The sequence below is a fragment of the Quercus lobata genome, chromosome 4 (assembly GCF_001633185.2).
Source record: "Quercus lobata isolate SW786 chromosome 4, ValleyOak3.0 Primary Assembly, whole genome shotgun sequence".
NCBI classification, from domain to species: Eukaryota; Viridiplantae; Streptophyta; class Magnoliopsida; order Fagales; family Fagaceae; genus Quercus; species Quercus lobata.
Window position 1 is genome coordinate 95,261,473 of NC_044907.1, and position 19,506 is coordinate 95,280,978.

The window sequence follows — 19,506 nt, forward strand, 5'->3', positions numbered from 1 at the left end:
GAATAGTAATCCCAATCTTTATACTTTATATATTATTTAGCATTTTTGCATATATTATCCTGACTTTCACCGTCTGTTCCAATGACATCCACAGAATATCTACATCACCAGCGACGTACCAACAACTTTTAATGGCAAATGTTCAAATATATTAAAAGAAAAATTGGAAGTGATGACTAATAAACCTGAAAAACGCGCAAGAAATAATTTCTTATTTTGAGGTTCTTCAAGAATCAATTGTCTTATCTCGTAGACGAAAAAAAAACTGGTCAGCGTAGAATAAACTTTCCTTTTCTTTCTTTTGTTTCTCCTGGATAGTACCCTCAGTCACGCCCAAAGTAACACGGCAAGAGAGTCAATCTCTGGCGTAAATATTACAGTCAATCTCTGATATAAATAGAGCAAGATGTGAATGCTCCCTGCAAGAAAATTAGCCAAAGACGCAAAAGTCACAATTTTCGACTCACAAATAGAGCTACCAAATGCAGGGAAACTTCCTCTTCTTATTTTTATTTCTTCTATAAAGTGAACTTGACCCTTGTTCTAGTCAGTCGCCCATAGGAACGCGAGAGTCTATGAGAAAGTATCTTCGCTGAAACTTCCAAATTCTTATAAATTATGAATACCAACCCACCATTTTGATATGCAATCTCTCTCTCCCCCAATTCAGTTATGTCAATTTCCCATAATTTTTTGTCCAATATCAATATGGGGAAGCACCAAGTTGATCCAAGTAAGTTTCAAAGAATTTTGATTCATGATGAGAAAATTCTAGTAACTAAATACTATGGGCCCATTTGGTAAAGAAATTTGAGTAATGTTGTTTGTAATTTTTTGAAATACGTGTGAGTGAAAAAAGTATGTGAAAATATGTATAATGTTGTTTAAAAATTAAAAATGAGTTGTTTTTAATTTTTGATTGCAGAATTTGTTGCCAACAACTCGGACCCTGGTAGTCCTACAATCAGTGAAGAAAGAAGTCAATCACTAGTAGACTACTCATTTTTCCCATCAGACAAGTCGGAGTTTGGTAGTTGCAGTCGGATATGGAATGAAACAAATCCAGACGACTTCTCTGTCTCCATTTCAACACTATTCCCAGCCAACAACTCTAACAGTGACGCTAATTCAGATTCAAATGAAACACCTCCAAGATTATGTCATTATTCCAATTCCATAGTATCATTCTTCTCACCTGCCAGGTCTCAAACAGACAGTAGTTCCGAAAATTATGAGATAATAATTCCAAATCCTTCCATTACAACACCCTCCTCATTTTCTCACTTTTTTCCACTACCTAATGGACAAACAAGTCTTTCCATTCCGTTAATCTTCCCACCCACCATGACTGAGACTGAAACAGAAGAAAGTTGTTCAGAATCTAACAAAACACCTCGTGCAGAAGCACAATTCTCTTGTTCCATAGTGTCACTCTTCCCACCAGCCAGGTCTCAAACAGACAGTAGTAGTTGTGAAAATTATGAAATAATTCCCACTGATCATTCCATATCAGCAAGCCCTAAACGAACAATCCGAACAGCTATCTTCAAACACTTGACTGAGTTTCTTAAGCCAAAAAGCAATAATAGTCTAAAATTCTCTCATACCAAAAAAAATTCCATACTGTCAGCGTTTTCCGCAGCCATAGACTTGATCAATATTATTCATAGCAAACAATTTCCTTTGCAAATGCTACTTAAAGCCACTAACAACTTCTCAAAAGATAACAAGATTGAAACACGTAGCTCTGGTTCCGCCTACCGTGCCATTTTAAGTGATGGCCGAGAAGTGGCCGTTAAGCGCAAGGACAATGACCATGCTTTCCAATGTGAATTGAAAACTTTGTCCCGCCTCAATCACAGTAATCTTATTCGCTTGTTGGGATATTGTAAGGATAGAAACGTACGCATATTGGTCTACAAGTACATGAAAAATGGGACCCTTTATGATCATCTTCATGAGCTAAAAAGTACTCCTCTAATGTCATGGGCAACTCGGATTAAGGTGGCACTAGACGCAGCTAGAGGCATTGAGTACCTACACGTGTATGCAGTACCACCAATCATACACCGCAATATCAAGTCGTCTAACATATTACTAGATGCCACATGGACTGCAAAGGTGTCTGATTTCAGCCTATCTGAGGAGGCTCCAGATGATGAAAAGTCACACCATTGGTCTGATGACAATTATCCGGTGGTGGGCACCATTGGTTACATGGACCCCGAGTACTTTGTTCTTCAAAAGTTGTCGACCAAAATTGATGTGTACAGCTTTGGAGTAGTATTGCTAGAAATGTTGTCTGGGTACAAGGCAGTTCATTACCTTGAAAATGGTGAGCGTCGGACTTTAGTTGATTTTGTAGTGCCATACATTGTCCGGCATGAAATTCACAAGGTTTTGGACCCAAAAGTAGCACCACCTACCCCATTTGAAATGGAGGCACTAGCATATGTTGGGTTCCTAGCATTGGTTTGTGTAAGTCTAAGAGGTCAAGATCGCCCCTCAATGACTGAGATTGTAAATAGCCTAAAAAGTGCTTTGGACACCTGTAGATCTGAATGGTGAAGAGTGCTCATTTAATGGTGCCACCTTATACGACTGACATGTTCTATCATCGAAAATTTATTCTGCTTAGATTTCAGGCATCTAAAGGATGAGTGAAGAAAAGATACTTGCGGATTCCCCACCAATTTAACTTTCTTTACTCATTTTAGAAGAAAAATTAAAAATTCTAGAAAACGTACTTGTATTCTTTCTTGTAAGATCTGGACAAAATTGTGCTGCCCAACTAAAACCCACATATTCTTCTTGTGTGGTAATTAAATTACTGTGAAGCTTGTGTACCCCCCACGGCCCATGCCACTGGATCAATTGCCATTTACAATATGACGCTTAATTCAGGACAAAATTTGTGCACTTTTGTGCGTGTATATATATATATAATGTTATTGTGCAGTATTTTGGTTACAGGTTTAAATTTTTTAAGTTAAGTGGTGTATCTATTCTATATGTTATATTGATTATTCAAGAAATCTCCCCAATATGTTTTTCTAACCAAAAAGTGTATTGGTGAATTCCACCAAGTACAACATGAAAGACTCAAATGCCTCCACCCATGGTTGAGCAAAAGTTCTCTTAGTGGTGAGTCAAGGTGACTGTGTATTGGGGACTCACATAGTTGTGCAAAGAAAACTCCCATTTTCACCCCAAGCATGGTTAAGTAAAGGGCACACTAATGATGTTGCTGATGCATCACACTTGCATTTCTAAGAAAAAAAGTTTATGTTCAAAGGGGAAACTAACTGAAGTTCCACAAGGGACTTGGTAGCTAGAAGACTCACATATGAAGAGGAAGATTTGTTATAATGTTCATGTGTGAATAATGTGGTTGATTAAATAATGAAGTCTCACATTAGATACTAATGAAAAGATTAAATAGTTAATATAATATTATTAGGTCCAAACTCACGAGCTTAACTTTGTATCTATAAGAGTCTATATATTATATTAACTAACTCCAGTACATCTTTAGCAAACAGTTACTTTATTTGGTGAGGAAGTTGCAAGTCTTAAAGTAATTCCTCTTTTTGGGTCGGTGAGGAAGTTCCAAGTCTTAAAGTAATTCCCTTTTTTGGGTCTTGGGCTCTTGGTAATTTCAGGTGCTGGATCTTCGGCAGCCTCACCAGCAATCAAGGGAAGCCTTGATTTTTGAGTGGTGGGCCGAACTCCCCAAATGAACCCAGGCTTAGCTAAATCCATTTATGAAGTCTAGATCATTTTGTGACAAGCCGAACAACTCATTTTTAAACAATAAAAGCTTGAAAGCTTCGACAAATTGTTTCGTCACATAAATTTTGACCCAAAGTGTTGGTGAGAGGTGCGATTGAAAAACCTAAGAGGATCATCAATTTTTGACAATATCAAGTGGAAAGGTGCTAGAAGAGACTAAAAAATCTGCTTAAGCAACATGTTTTATAATATACTCTTTTCATTTTTTTTTTTTTTAATTTTATGTGAATGCTCTTTTTATTAACCATGGTTAAACTTTGGTAAAGAGAATTTTTTAAAAAGTTGGAATATTCTGTTACTAATATTAACAGAAGGGGGGGGGGGGGAGTGTTATTTTTTTCAAATCTCAAGAGAGGGGAGTTGTGCGAGCCTGTTACCCAATGTGACTGGTTAGCCTTAAGGTTACGCCCTCAATTGACTTGTATGAAGTGGGTAATGAGATTCCTACAATGGGAAGACATCTTGAGGCCAATCTAGCGGCCCATGGTCCAACTCGTATCCTCCTACCCCTTTTTGTGTATACCCTAAGGCTCCGCTTGGGAGTTCATAAGGGAATGGAATGGAATGGAATGAGATGGTCATAAGGGAATGGAAAGAAATGGAATGGAATGAAATGTATTTAAGTAAGGGAAAGGAATGGAAAAGAATGGAATGGAATGGAATTAAGTAACCTTGATTGGATCTTTTAAAATAAAGGAATGGAAAGGAATGGGATGTAAGTAATCCTGTTTGGGAGCAACATGGAGAGAATGGAATGGAATCATTTTATGACAATATTACTATTAGACCCCTATTTTAAAATAAAAGGTTGAATATATAGGGGTATTTTGGGAGTTCTAGTAAAAAAATCATTAAATCTAATTCCATTCCCTCCCATTCCTCCCAATTTCGAGGGGAATGAAAATTTGAGGTTTTAAGGGAATAGAGAGGAATGAGTGTTCCCTCCTACCCATTCCATTCCCTCTCACTTAAACTCCCAAATAAGGGAATGGACTTTCCATTCCCTCCATTAAAACTCCCAAACAAGAGAAGAGAAGAATATTCTAAAATTATTCTTTTTATTCCTTTCCATTCCATTCCATTCCCTCCTTCCAAGCGAAGCCTAAGGAGTCCTAGGCTTGATGGTGAGTTACTCCTCTTTTGTTGTTCTTCACAATTTTCTCTCGTGTGTATCTCTCACCTTGAATTTTTCCCACCTCCCTTCTCACTCCTTTGGCCCCTATTTATAGACTTCCCTTAGTGGAATTGTCATGATGATGGGGAGGCATTTTAGGTAGGTGGGGCCCCTTTTGGGATATATTCCTAACCAGATAGGGCCCTTCTCAAGATAGATGTGACAGTCTTGAAACTTGCAACCACTGCCAATTAGTTCTCGGCAAGTGATTTCCCCCAGGGCACTACCATTGCCAAATAGTCATGTCCTCGATATGTAGCAAATTTCTAGATCGGTGTGTCCTACTACATATTATTGGGCTTGAGGTTTTCTGTATATTGAAATTGATGGGCTAGGCCTCTATATCATGCCCGTACGATGGACTGGGCGTCTATATCATGCCCGTACAAGAGTATTTTTTCTTTTTAAGTTTGGGAGTGAGTGTCATTACCCTAAACATCAAGGGAGGAGAGTGTAATTTGCCCTAAAAATAATGGTTATAAAAGCATCCCCATTGGGTAATGCAAGATGCATTGTACTGTAGTAATAAAACACTAAACATCATGAACTTCCAACTACAAATCAACAACTTCTCACTACTTTCAACTTCCTACTTCTACAAAAATACAACTACTTTCTCTTCCACCAATTTAACTTACAAGATTAGTTGCAAAACCCAATTATCTTCCTATTTACATTCTTTAATACCTTTTGCTGAAAACTGCTTCTACCATAACTAAAAACCTATTTATACACCTGGGTTGATTTTCTCAAAAAAGTATGCAACATTTACTGCCAAATACACCAGATAAAAATAAAAAATTGGTGAAATAACCCAATTTTATGACCGTAGATGCTGTGTCTATTTTTGCTTATGGCCACTCTTCTACATTTTTTTGTTAATTTTTTTAAAAATAAAAAAATGGACTTGGATTCTAATTAAGAACATAGGCTATAATTGAGAAGTCTAAAATAATATATTGTTCAAAATACATTTATAATTGATGTTGCTTCATATTAAGCTTTCAAAATAGCTAGACTTTTCAAACGATCTTCATGATGTTAAAAAGTAAAAACAAAGAATTTTGCATAAGTATTGGGTACTTTTTTTTTTTGGAAGTATTGCATTAGTTTATTGTTTGAACTTTAAATCTGTCTTTTTTATTTTATTTAATGTATTCCTTTGCCCAGATAAAATAAAAAAATAAATAAGAGGACAAGGAAATCACTACAAGAAATTTGGATATTTTCAATGGTTGAAACCATTGAAATAAGTACTATAAGCCATCGAAAATATTATTTTTGAATGTTGAAATGACCGTTAAGAACCACCATTAAAAACTATGTCAAGAACATTTTCTACAACCTATGCAACCATCGAAAAAAAATGTTACACTTATCAATGGTTAATAAATGTCAAAGTATTATAAAAACTCATTTAAACATATACACATAAAGATGCTTATTTCTTTTTTCTACATGTACTCAACCATTGATGAAGGGAATCTTAAGATAAATTTCAAAAGTTTGTAAACGTTGAAATAAGTATTTTATTTAAAATAAATAAATAAATAAATAAATTTGAATATGCTCTTTCACATTGATCAAAATTTAATAACCTAATTCAAAATATAAATGTAAACACCATTGTGCAATTCCAAATTGAATTACAACAACCCATCAACTACACTTTTAACATAATAAGAAAAAAACTATACAAATCATCATAACTCAACTACTTTGTTTAATGCCCTTTACATTTTTAAATTTGAAATAGGAATCACTACATGCTACACAAAATATTTTTTGAATAGTACACTTAAAAGTATTTACAATAGTCAATCCTTGTACACTAAAAGGTATTTGGATAGTTCTTGTTTTAGATCCTCAACAGAAACCATAGTCCAACTAGTAATTAGAGAAGGAAGCTCAAACAACACCAATCTCAAAGAAAGAAAGGCCTATATTGAGAACAAAATGACAAGAAATACCAAACACAAAAAGAAATCATACCTTCTCAAGGTTTGTTGCATAATTTGCTACATGCCTTCATCAAGATCACCACCAACTTCACACCTTCTCAAGGTTCTACTGGCATATTCAACATCTTCTTTTTTGGATGCTCTAAGAAAATATGCCATCCTACGTCCCAATCAGATTAGAGCAATTACCTTGATGGTGATGGATTTAATTAAGTATGACAGGTGTAGCCTCTACTCCAGAAAAAGTTAGAGCAGATGAAGATGTAAGGTGGAATGCATAGGCAGCGTCCTCAGCAACACGAAATGCATGGATTGAAGAACTCTAGAAAGCTACAACAATCAAGAAGGTTGTTGTGGAGAGAAGTCTTCTACAAGATCAAGTCCTATTGGGGATAAGAGCTAAGCTTGGTATAGCTCAATAGGTTCTAATGTAGGTAGGTACTTTGGGATAGGCTTGTAGGGTAAGATTCCTTGTGCTTGTAACTGTTTTCTCTTGGTATTGGATTCTTTAGGAGTGGTGATTGTAATTCACTTGGTGGGATTTTAGCTACAAGGGTTTTCCCCATCATGATCAAATTGTTGTATCAAACTTATTTTCTGTTGTACTTAATTTACTTTGGTGATTTGAATGTGCTTTAATCTAATCTATACGTAATTTGACTAATTAATTAACTTGAGTAATATATTAATTAATTTGGGTCAATCTATAACCCAACAAGTATTAGAGCTATGTTTCGAGACTTATAGTTTTAGTTTTTCTTGAGGAGTCTTGTATCTTCAATAATACCTATTATAAATATTGAATAATTGTATTATATTCTCTTGTAATAACATATATAAGAGGTCCTTTATAGAGGAAGCAAAGTGTGTGTAGTACAAGTATGTATGATGTACAAGTAAATTAAAGTAGGCCTAAAGCCCACATGCCTATTACATAGAACATTTATATACATACTTGGTTGTTTTCCTAGTTGACATGTAGTACAATCAAACTTATCCTTGGCCACAAAACCTAATAGGCCTCTAAAAGCTAATTGTTGTACCCAAGAAGAGGGTGCATGACCAAGACTAGAATGTTAAAGTGTAAGAGAAGGTATAAAAGAAATTGCAGCAGCAGCAAAAGACATAAGTGCAACATGTTAAAGACGAAGGTTGTCCACCGGAAACATATGTCCATCTCTAGGACTAGTCCCAATCTCTTACCCCGTCCTTCGATCTTGCACAGTACCCCTAGAGTAGTAAAAAATAAGGCAATAAACAAGTTCAACTAATTGGCCCACATAAAACAAGTTATAGGATAGGTTAGGCACTTGGAAAACTTAAGAAATCGAAAGGTTGGAGGTACTATTACCATGTATGGTGGAACCATCAGTTGTATGAATACTAAGAAGATATGGTGTAGGTTCAATTTTAGAAAATAAGGATTGGGTGAGGTGTCATGTGATTGTAACTATCCCATTCAATCTGGCAAAGGACGAAGGCAACATCTTCTTCAACTACTCCCCTGATAGAAATAATAAGTGTTCCAGGATAGTAATAGAAAATTTCCTATGGTGTGTGAAGGCACGTAATAGTTCTGATGACACTGATTCTTCTTCCAAGATAGGTGACAAGATCTGAGCAATTATATTGATGGCAATACAAGGTAGAGACTTCGGTATGGTTGACAGTGGCAACGATGATGGAGGCAATGGAAGACACCAAGGAAGACAAGATTGCAAAGAGCACACCAAAAGGTCAAAGTAGTGGCTCTAATACCATGTTGGAAATACTAAATAATTGTATAATATTTCTCTAATATTAACATATACAGGGTGTGTTTGATAGCAGCAACGGCAACATCAATGAAATGTTAGAGTAGTGGCTCTAATACCATGTTAGAAATACTAAATAATTGTATTGTATTTCTCTAGAAATACATGTACAAGGTGTGTTTGATAGTAGCAGTGGTGATAGCGATGACAGGTTAGAGCAATGGCTTTGATACCATCTATGTTAGAAATGCTGAATAATTGTATTGTATTTCTCTAGTAATAATATATACAATGTGTGGTTGATTGGTAGCGGCAACAATCAGAGTAATGGCTCTAATACCATGTTAGAAATACTAAATAATTGTATTGTATTTCTCTAGTAATAACATATACAAGGTGTGGTCAACAGCAATAGTGAAGATAGCGACGAAGGAGGCGTGTGTACAAAATAAAATATAGAGATACACTTTAACCCAAAAACCTTAAACTTAACAAGTATGTGCTCAATCATGTCATATTAACTACTCATTCTTCTCATTATTATTCAACATGGGACTTTACTTAATTATGCTATAGGTTATATGAATTTTCTCTATGAGATGGCCAAATGGAGCACTTTTAAAACATCTTTGTTGTTGGGCTCTAAGAGCAATTTTATCAGTTGGTGTAAAATATAAAAAGTGCAAAAGTTTACACAATATAGCATGAAATTGACACGCATCAAAGCTTGTTAAGGTTTGTAAATATACAAACTTGCTACAATAACCATGCATATAAGCACGGTTACAATAACCATGCAAAAAAGTATTTTCTTTTTTTAATACTTTTTTCTCTCACTTCTCAAGTCACATTTTCTCTCTTCTCCATCAATTCTCTTTGCTCTCCACTTGACTCTCTTCCATCTCTATCTGCTCCATAAAAATCATCAAATCCAAACAAATCCTAGATCTAGATCTTAACTCATCACGTTTGGATGCAAAACGCATTTCAGGGCTTCTTTTTTTAAAAAAAAAAAAAAAAACCAGCGCCTAAATGAACAGTGCAAATAGGCATATCTACAGTAGCCCTTTGATGAACAGTAAATTTTTTATTATTTTTTTATTATTTTCAGTTTTCCGTTTTCAGTTTTTAGTTTTCAGCAAAATAAGCGATATCCAAACTCACTCTTAGTTCAATTTCTTCAAAAATAGGAAAGCTGAAAAATCTAGTTTATCTAGACCTTTCTAATAACATGCTCACTAGTCCACTTTTTCATACTTTGACAAACCTGAGAAGCCTTGTTAAATTATACCTGGGTGGAAATTTCTTCAATGGTACAATCCCTACTGAAATTTGTAATATAAAAAGTTTGGACTCTGCATTTGGGTAAAAACAATCTTTTTGGTCCACTTCCGTATGAGCTTTCTCGGCTAACCAGATTACAATATCTTAATCTTTCCTCAAACAAAATTTCTGGAAGAGTATCTACCAATTTGGAAAATCTCGTCCATCTTTCTGTCTTAGACCTCTCACTTACGAATTTACATGCTCTGGAGCAATTGCTTTTAAGTAACAACAACTTAATTGGAAGCATTCCTCGAGTGGCTTACCCATTTAAGTTAACTACTATTGACCTTAGTCATAATCTGGTAAGTGGAGAAATACCTCCTCTGCTTGGGAACTTGAGCTTTTTACAGTACTTAGATCTCAGCAATAACAATTTCACCGGTAATATTCCTCCCAATCTTGTTTTCAGGCATCAAATGAATTTGTCTTACAACTCTTTGACTGGTCCACTCCCAGAGGATTTTAATTTCGTTTTTGGGCCAAAAACAATTATGGGCAACAAGGATTTATGTTGTGAAAAAAATATCTCAGGTTTCCATAATTGCTTTGGATCATTAATATTGGCTCCACAAGTACCAAAAACGTCACAAAATGGATAAAGATTATTCTTCGCATTGTCATTTCCTTCATCTTCTTATTACTCGGAATTGTGCTCCTTTCTCTCCAGAAGATAATCGAAAACAATTGTTCAGAGTGTAAAGCAAAGAGGAATGGGATATATTCTCAATATGGAATTATGATGGAAATATTGCATTTGAAGACATCATTACAGCAATAGAGGACTTTGACATCAGATATTGTATTGGAACCGGTGGTTATGGTAGTGTTTACCAAGCAATGCTACCAAGTGGAAAAGTGATTACCCTTAAAAAACTTCACCGTTTAGAATCTCAAGAGCCTGCTTTTGACAATAGTTATAGGAATGAAGCCAAAGTGTTATCTGGAGTTCATCATTGTAATAACGTGAAGCTTTATGGGTTTTGTCTACACCAACTCTCTTCTATTTCCAAGGCAATCACGTGGGTCTTGCAGGTTTCAATTTTGAAATTTTACATTCTATTTTTATTTTTCTGTACTTATATTTAATTCAATTTTTTTTTTTTTTTTTTTAAGTCTTAGATAAAGTTAGACTGATATGATATGTTGGACTTGGGCCATTTTTATTGGGTATGTTGAACTAAACATATATAGGTTGGATATAAATTTAATAACTATATGCGCACTTTTAACTCAATCCATGTACAATATATATGTTTTAGCGGTAATTTCAAAATGGTATATCATTATTAATTGGTACTGAAATATTTCCTTTTTTTGAACAAATCGAAACGTCTTCCAGTACGATATTGACTCCTTTGATGTAAACACATAAAAATATTAAATATTGTATGTATTTGCAAAAAGTGTAAAATATTTACCACTTTTACAAATATGTATAAAATTTACTACCTTTTGTATCTACCATGTAAGTTTATAATTTACATTATAAGTACAAATCTATAAAAATGCATTAGCTTATTCCTAGTGTTCGTTTTCTAGATTAGCTGCTCATGTTCGTAGTGACAAGTGGGTGCTAGAATGTGATCATTGTATTGCATGTGGATGGCTATTGAGATATCAAGCACCTAGTTGTTGTTGAAGGAGTTTCCTATGTCCTATGCGTCAGGATTTTAAGTTTAATTTAAAATATTGCTTTTGTGAGGAGTTATTTAATATTTTTGTTAATATTTTTAAATTTTGTGGAATTTGGATCATTTGGATATTTTGGAGATTATATTTACTGATTAAATATATACTTTTAGGGATCAATTGTGACTTGTTGAGTGATCACTTGAGTCATGACCCTTTTTTGATTGTTATTATTGTTATAATTATGTTGTCCTTGTAGAGGGGAGACTTTGAATGGAAAATGGAAAATCTACTCTCGAAAGTCTTTTGGCCCTTGTTGTACGCAAGACTTGCAACTCAAATTCTGCATGTCACGTCAAATAGACTTAGAAGTTAGAGTACAAATACAAAGGTCAAATTACAATGATGCATGTGTTTTATTTTTTCTTTGAGAAGATGATGCATGTGTTATTAAGAGGGCCTAATCAAGTAAATTTAATGTCCAACCTTAAATTTACATGCCACTAAATTAAACTTAATTGATATTCATATTAAATTATAATAAAATTAAGATAATTATCATCCCATGCAAATCTTGTTAGAACTATTTGAACATTTACAATTGAAATAATTAAATAGATGGCTAAATCATATCAAACTCCTTAAACAGCCCTATAAATATAGGTACACTCCTTTGAACATCAAAGCACCGAACTTTTGAAGAGCTTCGATCAATACACAAAAGCCTAATTTTTTTTTTTTTTTTTCATTTGTTTGTCCCTAACTTATATCCTTGAAACTTTCAAATCCTGATAATAATAATAATAATAATAATAATAATAATAATAATAATAACAGCTTTCAAATCAAAACTAGTTTTGAAGAGAAGAATAAGAGAATCTTCCTTTGCTAAAGGTTTTATACGAAAAGAAAATCTGTTCTACTCTTAAGGATTCAATGATAAAGAATTGCCCATACTATTTAGTCTTCTTCTTTTTTACTCAAATTTATTGTGTGCAATATTCTTAATGGTTAAAAATTTGAGAGATAGCCACTTCTTCGCCATTCCTATTTTTATACTCACTATGCCAAATTTAATGATTTTTATTTACGTACTTTGATAATTGTAAGGTCAAATTATTAATTTGTTCTTTAACTATTGTGTCAAGATCACTATCAACTATTAATTATATGAATTTAGTCCCCCTAAATTTTGAAACCAAGTCAATTTTGTCCTTAAATTTCCCCCTTTCGTTTAAATTTAACGAAATTAATTATTGTGAAAAATGAGACATGTTATATTGTTATTATGAAAAGTATAAAATTTCAAAAACAAATAAATTTAAATATTTAATTTTGTTAAAATTTAAACATAAAGGAGAACCAAAAATGAAATTGATGATGAGGTTCTAAATTAACACACTTAATAGCTAATAGTATGGTCACCAAATTGAACTTTACTTAATAATTAGAGGACTCAAAATTACTTTTAATTTTAACAATTTAATCAGAATTTTTTGACAAATTATAATCACGTTAAGACTAGAATAGGAGGACATTCAGCCTAAAAAAAAAAAAGAAAAAAGAAAAAAAAAGACTAGAATAGAACAAAAATAAGCATTCAATTCACGAGGTATTGCTGAGTTTTGAAATATCAAATAAATGTGTGGCATTTTCTCTGCAAATAAAAAGATTCCACACGGCAATCACATTTTTTTTCCAAGTTCTCGTGGGTCCCACATGCAGCAGGAGACTGGAGACTCAAGACCGCTCCCTCCATCCGACAATTGTATAAACTATAAAGTCTAAATGAACTATTTGCAATCGGAATAATCAATTATTTTGCTTAGTAAAATTGTATTGAACTAAAACGATCATCAATTATCCACCAAATATTGGATTACTACTATCGTAATCATAAACCATGTGGGTAGCGCAAATACTTCTACGGTTAAAAAACCTCAGTCACCGCCACTAGCCCAAGAAGCAAGGGCTCTGAACCAGACTATGTGGTCGTGGAGCTGGCAGTATGCAGAAAGCACCTCAAGTCCTTGCAAGTGGGCTGGTATCGTTTGCAATGATGGTGGAAGCATGATAGAGATCAACTTAGACGATACCATTTGGTATGAGAATGGCAAGTTACACAATTTCAACTGCAACTTCTCTTCATTCCCAAATTTGGTCCGATTCAAGCTAGCAGGAATGGGGCTATATGGGAGCATCTCGCCAGAGATTGGTAGTGTTTCTAAACTCACTTACCTTATCTTGGAATAGTCTTTCGGGTGAACCACCTCTCTCACTTGCAAAATTCACTCAATTAGAGAAGCTTGATATTTCTTTCAAAACAATGAGCGGTCCAATTCCCTTACAATTGGGAAACATGAGTAGCCTTGTTGAATTGTACTTGGGTGGAAATAACTTCAGTTGTACAATCCCTTCAACTTTTGGTCTTTTGACTTTTGGTCTTTTATTACACAGATTTGAAATTGAAACCAATCAATCACAAATGAAATCTACAATTGAATCCAAGAGAGAGTTAAATAAATGTAAATTTGTACTTGATAAATGTTGAATGAACAAATTGGAAACTCTTTGCCAGGAATGCTCATTCAGGAAGCGTAAAGAAATTGAAGAGACCGAAAATACTCTCTGCTTTGTAATCCACAAATTACCCAAAACAATTTCAACTCGAAAATCCAAAACCAAACCAAAGCAACACATATACCCTAGCCATAAACCAAATCTAATCCTTTAATTGATCAAAACAAAATCTAACCCAAATGCCTAAAATTTGACCAACAATAGTTAGCATTGCTGTAACAATTCAGTCGGGTTCAGACAATGTTCATGCTCTTTTACATTTAAACATTTACAATAATAATAATCTCTAAGAAAATGCATCAATTAACCTTTTTTTTAACCTCAGTAAAACACATATATGTTCAATATACAAATCTCACCAATAATGGAGGATTTAAAGGTTCTCTAAAGAGACTGCGCCAAATTTTTTAATTTTTTTAAAAACATTAAAGCAGAAATATTTTCAACTGGCAAAATTCCCCAATAATGGAGAATTAAAAGGCTTTCCGAGATATAACTCCCAAAGTAAATTGACGATGAGCCCTACTTATTTTCCATTTCCCTTCATATTGACTCCTAGAAATGTGCTACAAAATTTCAAAGACTAGTGGCAGATGGGAAGCCAAAGCTTTTTTTCTAATTAAAACATGATAAGTCACTAACCAATTTGAGTCTTAAGAATTGAAAATGATCTCTACCATATTTAGATGTACCAAAATGAAGAGTTCAAAATATGGTAATCCAATAGCTATAATTAAATTGAAGATCGTAATTATAGCATTTGGCAATCATAAGCTCATAAAGTGTTGTCTTCTGTGTTTTGTAATTGTAGTTGTAATGTGAACTTCTAGACATGTTAACTGTAGGTATAAATAGCACTTCATGTGTGGGAATTACTACATTTTTTTCGTAAAACATAAATCATGCATTTTCAACAATTACAGAATAATCACTAATAGAACTCAAAACCCTTAAAAGCAAGATAATGTAATCATTGAGTTAGACTGAATTGGAAAACCTCACAAACACACAAATAAGCCAACTTGACTACAAAACATAGCAGACAAAAAAAAAATCACGGAGAACTCTAACTATCTATTTGGCTACCAGAAGAAGATTAATGGAATCATAATAGTGTTATAGGTCAATTGAATCTAGAACAAAAACCAATTCAAACCTGAGTCTACCCACACCTAAGTATGAAAAAACATCTTGATCTACCTTAATCTGTAAAATCTTCAAATTAGCACTTGAATCAAACCATTCACTTACAAACCAACGACTTTGAGTACAACACTACTTATTTAATAGGAAGAACAGCAGCCTGAGCTTATATGCAAAAATTAGTGAAATTAAGATGGATGCACAGAGTTCCAAAATTAAGATACCCAAACTTGTAATAAATATTTGGTTATTTGGGTTTCGTCACACATTCAAGCATTCATTCAAATAGAAAAACAATAAATAGTCTTTCAGGATAGAGAAAAATTATAGTGCCCTGAAAAAGAAAACCCCGAATTGTCAGTCTTCCAAGGAGAAAGAGAGATTGGCATTAAATTATAGACAAATTTAATATTTGTATATTCCTGTTTCTTCTATTGAGGCGAACATTTTCAGTATTGCATTCAAACTAATTAACCAGAACTGATTTAAACAACAGGGGATATATTGTATGGGTTTTTCTTTAGAAGAAATCAATAAGAGTAGCAATTGAATATAAACACAGCAAACACAATAAGAGAAGTAGAAGTTTGGCCAAAATGTTGTTCTGTTTCGACTTTGGATTTGTGAAGGTTATGAAAAAGGGTAAGATGTGAAATCTTTTGCTATCTGCAAGAGATCTAGAACTGATAATATTTGAATTGTAGACTAGAGATATTTCATGGGTCCCTAAAACAATTCCAGTGAATAACAAAGCATTAACATTTGCACAAAGAAAAAAAAAATGATATCAAAAAATTAGAACTAAACAAAGAGCATGATAAATTTTTTGAACAATAAAAAATAATGGGAGAGAAATAGAGACAAAGAGACTAAATTTCATACCAATTCCAGTGAATAACAAAGCATTAACATTTGCATAGAGAAAAAAAATGATATCGAAAAATTTGAACTGAACAAAGAGCGTGATAAATTTTTTGAACAATATAAAATAATGGGAGAGAAATAGAGACAAAGAGACTAAATTTCATAACACATTAAAAAAAATAAAAATAAAAACCTATTGTCTTCTCCATGAACTTCAAAGTTCAACCAAAGCCTCTCTCTATTGCCTGTACCTTCTTTGTTTAAAATTTTTTTTCCTACTCTCTTTGCTGCCGTTTGACCCTGTACAGCGTAAATGAATCTAATATAAACCAATAAAATCTAACCTAAAAGCCTAAATCTAAATGAATCTAAACAAAACACCCAAACCTAAATCATATTTTTAATGACCTAATTTTAAAACATAAACCAAAAAAAAAAAAAAAAATTACCAATAGCAGGTCCGACGGGCTAAACCTTGTAAATGGCATGAGAGGCAGTCTTTTGGGAATGAAAAATAGGTGATGGTTAGAGGTAGGGTTGAGTGAAGATTTCTGAGATTTTGAAAGGTTTACTCGTATCAGTGAAGGTATCTGCTTTTAATCGATAGTGAGGGATTTTTTTTTTTTTTTTTTTTGAGAAGCAAGAGTGAGGGACTTTATTGGTGTTTAAAGAAATGAATCAGTGAATGTGAACATACATATGGTATGGATTGAATTTATATGATTTGACCAATGGATACAGCGGGTGGCATTCACATTTTCGTTGTTTTCAGTTTTCAGCCGCGTGGCAGATTTTTAAGTAGGGTTTTCTTCCTACATGACAGCACAGTCTTAATTGTAGAAAAAGGCTTCTGCTATTATATATAGTATATGATATGATATGATATGATATATATATATTTTGATGATTATTCCTTTATAACTCTTAATCACTAATCACTAATCAGCATGAGTCTCAAAAAACTTTGTGATTGGACTTTATCATACGTATAAAATAAGCATAGATTTTTTTATCTTTAATTTTTTTTTTAAATGAATATTGCTATTGTGTTCATCCTTATAAGAATTTAAGGACAAATTAAATTTTCATTATTTTTGACAATTTTTCTTTGGTTTAAATGAATTTTTTCTCAAGCTTTTAGAGGATGGACTTTAGATAAGATGTTCAACTTTTATACGCAAAGCAATGATTTTAAGTCTTGTACATGGAACAAATTGAGATAAGAAATTAAGAATATGTTCCATTTTGGTCAACCTTAGCTTGATTTGTCTAGACATCAATTTTCTCTCTTGCCAAAAGTCTAACTTATTTTAGGCGGAAGTTTCCTTGATTATTACTTGTATACAAAATTCCAGGATCATTAAATTGGAATAGGCCCTTACTGACCTAACCAATTGGAATTGGATGAAATTTCTTCCCATCCACACTAAACGTTGTGTACACTCCAAATTTTTTTTGCATTCTCATAATGATACGTTGTGGAAAGGTGTCATTCAAGTCCAACATGATTGAGAGTTGCAGTTGAGACTATGGCCCAGAAGCTTTATCATTCAATACTTTGTGAGAAAAATTAAACAATCATTTGATGTAATAGGAGACTATGGAATTTGACATTGTATACACTGGGGTCGTTCTTGATGTTGTGAAATTGCTGTAGGTATTAAAAACTCTAGTTTGATTAGTTGGCAAGTCATGTTCTTTAAGCGTGAAAAGTCTACAATGGAAAACTTTTATGTTCCTACAATAAATGTTTTGGAGAGAAAATTATTAGCCCCCCATCCCATTGGGACCCCCTATTTATACAAAGGAAAAAAAATTCCAATACTCTAGAGTATGATTTAGTTACATGGAATTTTTGTGCAATTGTGCCTAGATTTCTTTTTAAAAATTTAATTATAATTTAAACTCTAATTTGGTGATTTTTATATGATCCTGGTGGTTTGATTTTGATTTAGTAAATTTTCTTTGATTCCTTTATAATTTATATCTTGCGTTGGTTTAAATGAATTTTTTCTCAAGCTTTTAGAGGATGGGACTTTAGATAAGATGTTCAACTTTTATACGCCAAGCATTGATTGTAAGTCTTTTACATGGAACAAATTGAGATAAGAAATTAAGAATATGGTCCATTTTGGTTGGCCTTAGCTTGATTTGTCTAGATATCAATTTTCTCTCTTGCCAAAAGTCCGACTTATTTTAGGCAAAAGTTTCCTTGATTATTATTTGTATACAAAATTCTAGGATCATTAAATTGGAGTAGGCCCTTACTGACCTAACAATTGGAATACGATGATATTTCTTCCCATCCACACTAAACGTTGTGTACACTCCAAATTTTTAATGCATCTCATAATGATATGTTGTGGAAAGGTGTCATCCATGTCCAACATGATTGAGAGTTGTAGTTGAGACTATGGCCCAAAAGCTTTACTATTCAATACTTTGCAAGAAATATTAAACACTCATTTGATGTAATAGGAGACTATGGAATTTGACACTATATACACTGGGTTTGTTCTTGATGTTGTGAAATTGCTATAGGTATTAAAAACTCTAGTTTGATTAGTTGGCAAGTCATGTTCTTTAAGCGTGAAAAGTCTACAATGGAAAACTTTTATGTTCCTACAATAAATGTTTTGGAGAGAAAATTGTTAACCCCCCATCCGATTGGGACCCCCTATTTATACAAAGAAAAAAATTCCAATACTCCAAAGTTACATGGAAGTTTTGTGCAATTGTGCCTAGATTTCTTTTAAAAATTTAATTATAATTTAAACTCTAATTTGGTGATTTTTATATGATTTTTGAGGTTTGATTTTGATTCAGTAAATTTTCATTATTTTTTACAAATTTTCTTTGATTCCTTTATAATTTATATATTGTGTTGGTTTAAATGAATTTTTTCTCAAGCTTTCAGAGGATGGACTTTAGATAAGATGTTCAACTTTTATACGCCAAGCATTGATTGTAAGTCTTGTACATGGAACAAATCGAGATAAGAAATTAAGAATATGGTCTATTTTGGTTAGCCTTAACTTGATTTATCTAGACATCAATTTTTCTCTCTTGACAAAAGTTCGACTTATTTTAGGCGGAAGTTTCCTTGATTATTACTTGTATAGAAAATTCCAGGATCATTAAATTGGAATAGGCCCTTACTGACCTAACCAATTGGAATAGGATGAAATTTCTTCCCATCCACACTAAACGTTGTGTACACTCCAAATTTTTTCTACATCTCATAATGATACATTGTGGAAAGGTGTCATCTAAGTCCAACATG

The 19,506-nt window shown here is 33.2% G+C and overlaps 1 protein-coding gene and 1 long non-coding RNA gene across 2 annotated transcripts; one reads left to right on the forward strand and one right to left on the reverse strand.

The window, feature by feature from the left end:
- The first annotated feature begins 478 nt into the window (after nt 1-478).
- Nucleotides 479-2,870, forward strand: LOC115987760 (serine/threonine-protein kinase-like protein CCR4). The gene is made up of 2 exons (XM_031111356.1): nt 479-733; nt 926-2,870. Exons 1-2 carry the CDS (start codon nt 673-675, stop codon nt 2,566-2,568), a joined length of 1,704 nt encoding a protein of 567 aa, XP_030967216.1. The 5' UTR covers nt 479-672; the 3' UTR covers nt 2,569-2,870.
- A 10,562-nt stretch (nt 2,871-13,432) lies between these two features.
- Nucleotides 13,433-17,034, reverse strand: LOC115984247. Its single transcript, XR_004090443.1, has 2 exons — nt 16,673-17,034; nt 13,433-16,523 (listed from the first exon to the last, which is right to left on the reverse strand). It is a non-coding gene; the product is annotated as an uncharacterized LOC115984247 (long non-coding RNA).
- Nucleotides 17,035-19,506: the final 2,472 nt, after the last annotated feature.